The 9023-nt window shown below is 36.5% G+C and overlaps 1 protein-coding gene across 2 annotated transcripts in view; it reads right to left on the bottom strand.

The window, feature by feature from the left end:
- Positions 1-9023, bottom strand: part of prom1 (prominin 1) — a 41971-nt gene that overhangs the window by 8605 nt on the left and 24343 nt on the right. Inside the window, exons 5-19 of one of the 2 annotated variants that reach the window (XM_015383852.1) lie at positions 8232-8352; positions 8081-8144; positions 7910-7999; positions 7683-7706; positions 6763-6980; positions 6488-6562; positions 6308-6371; positions 6162-6170; positions 4570-4729; positions 4200-4352; positions 3643-3766; positions 3410-3513; positions 2339-2423; positions 2102-2248; positions 788-859 (exon numbers count right to left, since the gene is read on the bottom strand). In XM_015383852.1, the coding sequence (XP_015239338.1) occupies positions 788-859; positions 2102-2248; positions 2339-2423; positions 3410-3513; positions 3643-3766; positions 4200-4352; positions 4570-4729; positions 6162-6170; positions 6308-6371; positions 6488-6562; positions 6763-6980; positions 7683-7706; positions 7910-7999; positions 8081-8144; positions 8232-8352 (1510 nt within the window). The remainder of the gene's footprint in view (positions 1-787; positions 860-2101; positions 2249-2338; positions 2424-3409; positions 3514-3642; positions 3767-4199; positions 4353-4569; positions 4730-6161; positions 6171-6307; positions 6372-6487; positions 6563-6762; positions 6981-7682; positions 7707-7909; positions 8000-8080; positions 8145-8231; positions 8353-9023) is intronic. The other variant, XM_015383853.1, reaches the window with a different exon arrangement.

The following is a 9023-nucleotide window of genomic DNA, read 5'->3' as shown; positions in this document are numbered from 1 at the left end:
CAGAAAAATCTACTTGAGTACAGTAACGAAGTATTTGTACTTCGTTACTTCCCATCTCTGCCTAAAAGCCTCCACTCAATCTGACAAAATGCTTAAATGTTCATTTTATGAAAGACTTTATGAGGTCATTTTACCTTTTTTATGCAATTTTAAATTAGAAATGCTATATTTTTAGGTAGAGAACAAATAAGCTAACCCAGCTTTCGCTCTGAGTTATGCATTCTAATTGTCAAGAGAGGCTTGTTAGAACGTTATGCAAAGATGAGTAATTATACAGAAAAATAGAACAAGTGCAAAATGTTTAAGCTCATAAATAATTTATGACAAAACTTTGGATTTTTCATCGGGAGCTTAAAGGATGGGGGACAGAATGACTCACTACAGAGGAAAATAGCTGAGTTGCTATTCGACCCAAACACGTTGCTTTGATGATGAACCAACACTGTTTGAATCAAAAGAAACATTTCCAGAAACCCAGAGGATTTAAAAAGCTCCTGTAAAGAGCGGTAGACTAAAAACCAACATGAGGTCTATGCAAACATGCTGACCAACTGCAGAAAATGTGTCTTTACTCGCTTGCTTAGCAGCAACTGCTGAGACACTAAGTCCTAAGTCATGTTTTACTCAGTTTGATTAATAAACACTTAAGTTACTTTTAGTTGTTATTTTAGACTTTATACCTGTTATTTCTCCTTCTGTGTGATCTTCAGAGATATACGCCTTTAATGAATGTATTTCTTATAATAAAAGCAGTGTTACATGTTCATGCAGTGAAATCAGGACTCACCAGCTGGTCGGCCTGGTCCTCCAGGTCAGAGCAGAAAGACAGCAGGTCAACAAGAGTGACCCCCTTATTCACCTGGAAACAGGATTACCCTTTCATTAGTGCCATCAACAAGTTTAAACTCTTTGTAATAAAACAAAACTATCAACAGTAAAGAAGTATTTATTTTTCTACCGTGGATGTTGTCACAGTTTTAACCTCAGAATAAAATGTTTGCAGCAGGATAGAAACGACAACTGAAGATAAAACTATACAAATGATTTTTATTAAGCTCTATCTTAAATGGGGATAAACACAATGATTAACAATCATTAAATAGCTTGACTTGATGTTTCTGACATCACTGTGAGGATTTAAACCGACTCTTCTTTACCAAACACATTTTATCACAGCTTTGAGTAAAGATGAACTTGGGGCTTAAACTACCCAGTTGCAGCATGTAGTTTTCCAATGTTCAGGCCTAATATTGCATGTTCATGATGTGTTTAAGATCTTTGTCCTAATGACTGAGTTTGGGCAAAGCTTCAACAGATTTCCCTGACTTTGGTAAACAGAGGAGCTAATTGACTGATTGTGTAAGTGGAAAATAATCACAAATAACTACACTTTTACCATACCTTAGAGATTAATTTTTGTAATTGTTGACATGATGTTTTACTGTCACACACGACACTGTTCAGTATAACCACACATTTTGAGTCTGGTCTCATCAGCCTGAAGACATTGTTACAGACATCATGTGTCTCATTCTAATAAGCTCTGAAGCCAGTTTTTTTTTTTCTTTTTTGAAAAAGAAATTCGCCCCTTGCAAAGGATCAAATTTGCTTATGCTCGTTTCATGTTTTTTATTATTTAACAAGCTAACTGAATCCAAGAAGGAGCTCTTGGCATTTACTTGGTTTTTTCTCTGTGCGGTCTAGGTCTGGTCTTGGGAGGAATTTGCCAGAATATTTACTTGTTGGAAGATTTCCAGCTAAAGATTTACTGACAGGTTGCCTTTTCATACTTTTCTGGAAATGGCCTTCACCATATTAATGGAGGCCAACAGTATCTTTTCTAAGGTAATTTCTTGTGTATTTATGTCTAAACACAATGGTGACTAATCAATGAAAGACATCCAGAATTAGCAGCATCAAGCCTCTATTTTCTCTAATATTTTAACAATAAGCATCAAGGTAGTAGTAAAACCTGTTTTTAGTCACAAATACATTGACAATTATAAATTCTCACATGAAAGTGACACTGAACAAGACTCTAAGTAAACAAAGAAGTTTATTGTGTTAATTTGTGCATTATAATCTTTAACAAACAAATCACCTCAGCCAGGTAAGCTGGATAGTCGATATCTCCGAGTCCTGAGTTTGCAAAGTTGATGAGGTTATCTCTGCTGGCCTGGTCCAGTAGCATGATGTCCTTCAGGTCCACTTGAACTCCATCAAACACTTTAGCCAGATCTCTGTTGTACTATTATAAAACAGACATAAAAAAAGCAACTTTGTTCACAACCATCCTGCCTTATCAGTTAACAGAAAGCAGTGAAACAGCGACACTCACCACTGTCCTGTTGAGGAAGGTGTTGATGTTGAAGATATTCTCCAGCTGCAGAGCGTGATACAGCCCATTGTTCTCATAGCACTCCCTGTTGGATAAATATCGTCATTACACAAAGAAACCCAACTTCACTGCCTTTCTGATGCAATTTCAAAGATTTCTTAATAATTTTCCTAACAATTTTTGGATATACATACAATACATTCAAAAGGAAATTACATTGTTATCAGTTTTATCTGCATATATATATGTATATATAATCTCATAAAAGAAATTAAAAATTGAACTTAACATAAATAAACTAAAATTATTGATGCACCAATTGGTGAGCTCATCTTTGTTTGATTGGCTTCGCTTGTTGATTAGCTATGTGTTCCTAAAAAATATACAAAACATCACACATCTACATCACTATTACTTTATATGTTAAAGTTTGTGAAACTTGGTCTTTGAAATTAAAATGTTTAAAACTAAGTCTAAATAACTGATTATGAATGTGTTGTAGTTCATGGAAAGAAAACCCAGAGCCCTCAAACATGTGTTTGACAGGGAATCGATAGAGCCCAGTAAAGCTTGAAGAGCGCAGTCATTTTGTTGAAGACAAACAGAGGAATTCCAAATAAATCAAATTTCAGCCTTCTAGAAAATGTGATGGATGATAAACTCCTGCTAATTGTCCTGCATGTTATCCTGTTTTGTTACACTTTTATTTCTGTCTCGGGGTTTTATTGGACCAGTTTCTTACCCTTTTAATCAGCTAATACACATCTTATTCTTCTTTAAATGTATTTTCATATAATTTTTCAACTGTTTCTTCTAATTATCCTTTTGCATCCTGAACCCTAACTTCTAACCTTGCAGTGTAAATAGGAATACTTGCAAACATTTCTCAACTTTTAAGCTTTAGCTACTCACCCATCCTGATCAGCAAAAGTACTACATTGGAGCCTATTCAAAAAACTAAATGTGCTTTCTTTTTCCATGAGAGTTTATAATGCATTTGCAGTTCTGATATGGGAAATAGTACAAAACGGAAAATATCGTTTTCTTTATAGACAGATGCGTCTTTTTCACCTGTACATGCTGCCCAGGGTCAGGTCGATGTTTGGATTCTGGAAGAGCATCCCAGGAAGGAAATTCCTTTTTTCAGGATGAACCAGAAAAGGTGTATCTATGATCTGCACAGACAAGATGTTCACCAACAGAACAATTTAACCCCATTCTACATCACTATCCTGTTCAGATGTGATTGAAAAGAAGATGGAGGAGAGTCATGATTCATGAATTAAGATTTCCATCTTTTGTACCTTGAACAGCTGTCGGTTAGCCAGAGGTTCACATATCAGCTTCTCCACGTTGCCTCCAACAACAAACATGGTTGTAACGATGCCCATCAGTCCCCAGGCAAAGATAAATGAGAAGCCCACGCCACTGAACGACAAAAAGTCAAAATTACCTCTAAAATTTACTTTGAAAGTTTGAAATTTGTGTTGACGTGTTTTAAATATGATTTTTTGTTAAAACAAAATAAAAGACTTAAAAGGAAACTCTTAAATACTGTAAAACTATGAAACTATTATCAATATCAAACTCTTGTAAAGTAGATTTATCCATAAAATAAATTGCCCAACTTGGTAACCTATAATAAATTATGTCATTTTTTCCACCATGTTCTGATTTTACTTTCATTTCAAGAACAACAACAATAGAGCAAGTATTGCTTGGTAGAGATTATTTTGTCTGTTTAAGAAAAAAATGCTGGGCCTTTTTTACTGAAGGCTAAACATGGTCATTTAAAGCAGATAAGTAAAATGGATAGCAGCCACTTAAAAGCTAATTTTGAACGTTTTTTATGGAAACATACGCCATCAGCAGGTTTCCTCCGGTGTTCGACAGGCAGCCACGTGTTGTCGGGGTAGCCTGCTTATCGTAGCCACAGGTGCCACAGAGCAGACCAAGCACATTAAAGGCCAAAATAAGGACGACTGTGCAGAGCACAGCAACGCAGATGATCCACCTGCAGCACAAAAAAAACAGTTTAATAGTCTTCAGTTTTTTAAGTAGTCAGAAGTTTACATGGACTGATTGCTGGCTTGTTGCTGCTGCACAGTACTGTAAATGCATTTGTTTAGGAGAAAAATGCTGCCTAAGATAAATAAATAAATAAAACCTAGATCAGAAAAAGAAGAGAAATCAATTTAAAGTTGTTGTTTTTTTTGACAAGGTTCACAAACCTGTAGAAATCCATTTGGTCAATCTGAGGATAAAACGACTCGAGATACTTGTGTCTTTCATTGAGAAATATGGTGAAATTAGCCAGAGAGGATTCCACTGGGAACATCTTAGAGAATGCGGTGATCTCATTTCCAATCTTATCCAGCATGTTTTTCACTCCTGCATTAAAAAAACACAAGCAAACAACTGAAGTGACAAGGATTTAAAATGAAAACTGACATTTTGTCACAAGCTATGTACATATGCTAACAAACAACATAACACATCATCATGCTGTGGGGACATGTTTCTTTATTAGGCTCTGGGGAATCCAGTCAAAGTCGACACAAAGATGGATGGAGCTACAAAAACATTGGCCAACATTGTCAGAACCTGGAAGACAGTACATATTGGGCTGTTGATTAACCTGATGTCAAAGCATATGAATGTGTCAGAATGGGCTAGTCAAAGAGAAAACAAGGTAATTGGAAATCTGTGGCATTATATTCATAGATATTTTCCATCCTGTCTAACTGAGATAGAGCTCTTTGACAAAGAGAAATAGGAGGAAATAAGTGAAAGGATTTATTAATACATCAAAGGTTTTACAGTGTTGATTTAAAGGGGCTGATTACAAATTCATGCCACACTTTTAAGATTTTTTATGGAAAAAAAAATCTTCTTGATTAGGTCAGACTTTGTATTGATTTCAAATAAAAGCCACTAAAGTTTGTGACTGTATTGTTAAAAAACGTGGGAAAGGTAAAGACGTGTGAATCTGTCTCCACAGCACTGTAAAGAGTTTGGAGCTTGTAAGAGAAAATGTGTGTTTAGGTGTCGGGCTGGAGTTGGTAATTTAGAAAATGTTAGAAAATGGATGGATGGATAAACATAATCTTGGTCAAGGGCTACGCAGTGATGCAGTGGGTAGCACTGCTGCCTTGCAGCAAGAAGCTTCCAGGATTGATTTCTGGCCTGGGGTCTTTCTGCATGGAGTTTGCATGTTCTCCCTGAGCATGCATGGGTTCTCTCCAGGTACTCCGGCTTCCTCCCACAGTCCTAAAACATTAGGTCAATTGGCTGCTCTAAATTCTCAGTGAGTGTGTTCATGAATGGTTGTTTGTTTCTGTGTTGCCCTGTGACGGACTGGCGACCTGTCCAGGGTGTACCCCGCCTCTTGCCTGTAGACAGCTGGAAATAGGCACCAGTACCCCTTGCGACCCCCGGTGGGATAAAGCGTGACGGAAAATGGACAATCTTGATCAAAAGTTTTTTTTGTTTTTTTTTTTAAACTGAAGACAATCTAAACTAAAAAATAAATAAAACATTAAAATTAGGAATTTGACTTGGTGTGGAAGGTGCAGACAGAATAAATATGTATATAGAGAATACAGAATCTGTAGCTATATAAAATATAAAACATACAGTTTTAAATCATATGAAGTGTCACGTGTCAAGTGTCATGGGGGTTCTGGGTGTATCCCACCTCTGTTTTAATGGTTACTAAAGAGGGGTACCAACCCCCTAAACCGAAAACCATGAGCTAGATTTGTTCATTTTATTCTAATAACACCATTCAGAAGATCCACAAGAACATTGAAACAGGACTTACGAGGCAGAGCTGTGTTTCATCATTTAAAGGAATGCATGTGAAGAAAGAACATGAAGCATTTAGTCAAAACTAAGTTTGATCTTACAAAGGGCCATGCACCTGCCATCCTCAAACCCATAGACAAACCCACAGGGATATGTGTGTACCTGTGACTATGTTTTTGGTTTGCTCTTTTACCAACGCTGGTGTGTCATTAAAGGAGGCATAACCCTGCAGAGGACAATAAGAAGAAGAAAAAAAAGGAAAGTGGAAAAACACAGATAGTTACTGGAGCATAAAGCCATCGACCAAACTATAGGACAGTGTCTTGGAAACAGGAGTTTTACCTTTTGGACAATGTTGCTGAGATCTACCTTCAGTACCGTGTTAATGTTAGCCAAGGCATCATTAACATCTGGGAGCTGACAGGGAAGACAGAAAGGCAAATGTGAGTAAAAGGAAGAACAGGAAACGCTGGATTTACATTCTAGTTTGACAGTTTTTTCTGTTTAAAGGAATGATAATGTCCACTGTGAATTGACGGATGGACAGACGGATTCATACTGACTCTGGGTCGTTTATATCAAGCACATATAAATCTTGTAATAAATTATTCTCTTACCCTGGAGAATTCAGCATTGACTCCCAGCTGAGGCAGCGCAGACCGGATTGAATTGCAGGTGGGAGACGCGGCTCCGTTTGTGCAGGCAGGGTCAGACAGGGTGTTGGACAGAGAGGAGCGCTCCCCTGTCAAACTGGCCTGAAGCTTTCCCATTCCTTCCTGAAGGATCTCCAATGCAGAGCTGACGTTTTCCAGGGCCTCCTTGGTCTCCCGCATAGCTAAAATCAACATTGGACATGTGAGAGAGAGTCAGAAACTACATTTAGACATAATAGTATATCATCTGATTACATTAAACTAAACTTAAACCATTCACCACAACTTCACAGCTAAATGTAAATGATGTGCCTCTGAAGGTCATAAAAATTTGATCCATTTCAGCAGCTGAATTTAAAGCATGAAACATGTACATTAAGATCATCATACTGAGAACAGATTTCAAATGTACATTTCTGTTATTTTTGGTGATTATAGTTAAAAAGTATATTACACCCAATTCTTTTTTGATGAAAATTCTCCTACACACAAGACTAACATAAAAGACTGCAAACTTGCCTAGCTGATCCCTGACAAATTACATTATCAAAGAAGCTTCTGAAGTTTTTAACATTTTCTAAGTACTAAGTGTATAAAAAGAAGAGTAAAGGCAGTTGATCAACATTTCCATACAAAACAACCATTTTTTATTAGTCTTGTTTAATACTGTTTTTGTTTTGTAACTTTGGGTTTATGTAATAATCAAGACTAGAATTCTTTATGTGTATTTCATTTTCTAAATTGCAGTGCTGAAATAAACTGATATTTCCATGATTTTTAAAGCATTTTAAATGTACATGAAAAACAAATAAGACATCACCAGAAGGCCCACAAACACAACAACACAAAGACGGCACCACTGGATCCATATCAGCTTTGTTTACCTTTAATAGCACTCTCAACTTTCGCTTTTGGTAAAAAAAAAAAAATGAAAAGGGAACCAGGGAAGTAAGAAGAGAGTACAAATAATGTGATGATTTTATTTGGTGCATTCGGGTTATTCTTCAATTATCAAATTAATCAAAAAGCAAAAAAATACTGTAGATTCATGCGTGCATTAGATTTGTGCAGGAATATCTCATCAACTGGGGGTCAAATAAAGCTCTGTTACCTCCTGCCATCCGAAGGGCAGCATCCAGCGCAGGAACCACCTCTTTCTCTAGATGACTGTGGATTCTGGCTCCCAGCAAAGGGCCAATGTCTGTCAGAGATCACAGACAGATTAGATGCATGAAAACAACAAAGGTAAAGAAAGATATTTGAAAAGCATCAATAATCTTACTGTCGAGGTCTGACAGGACTTTATTCTTTGCAGTGGTGTACTGGGCAGTCAGGTAATCGATTTGCTGCAGCAGGAAACACATTAATGTTATTGATTCATATACAGCTAAGTTGTTTCATATGTGTGAGCGTGAGTGTGTTTCAAAGAATACCGCTGGGGTGTTGTTAGCGAATGTCTTCAGGTCTCTCATGTTGGTGTTTATGAGTCTTCGAGTGCTTTTGATCTGAGAGCTGATGTTGTGGTTGGCTGCATAGGCGACAAGTACTCCCAGACTGAAACAATCAAATGAGGGAAGAGTCAGATGTGCAGTGACCAAAATGAACCAGAGGGGGGCAGCATTGCTCCAAAACACCAGCTCTAAATAAAATCCTGTATTTAAAAAAACACTGAGGAATAAAACAAGGTGATTCAATTTCCATTTAAAATTTGGAGTAACTCTTGCTTCTTGGATACAAAAACTTTGTTAACAAAGAAAAGCAACTATAAAATATTATTTTGCATTATTTAAAATCTGATTTTTTTTTCTGGATCAAGGAAAAAAAGGAACAAACCATGTTTTTTCGTTTCTGTTTTTGCTGTTCTGTTAACCTCTGGCATTTTGATTGAAACTTTCTATTTTTACGTTTTTTGAATTACAACCAACAAGATTAAACCTTTGGTATAATCTGTAAGGATGGCCTGTTAACTCATCTTAATATAATTAGTAAATCATTTTCATTATCTAAACTTGCTTTACATACAAGCTGGCAATATATAATCTAAAGATAGCAGTTTTTAAGACTTTTATGGTTTCAAACAATGAATATGAGAGTGAATGTCACATGACCAACAAGTACCACATGGCCCACCACCTCTAAAACACAATATAGCACCAACATGGAAAAAAATACAGGCTAATATCATCAGCCCAGTTTTACTTATTGGACTGATGCAACTTTTTTAT

This window comes from Cyprinodon variegatus, unplaced genomic scaffold (assembly GCF_000732505.1).
Source record: "Cyprinodon variegatus isolate N-32 unplaced genomic scaffold, C_variegatus-1.0 Scaffold296, whole genome shotgun sequence".
NCBI lineage: Eukaryota > Metazoa > Chordata > Actinopteri > Cyprinodontiformes > Cyprinodontidae > Cyprinodon > Cyprinodon variegatus.
The sequence above is the reverse complement of the archived record's forward strand: the minus strand, read 5'-3'. Positions and strand labels throughout refer to the sequence as shown.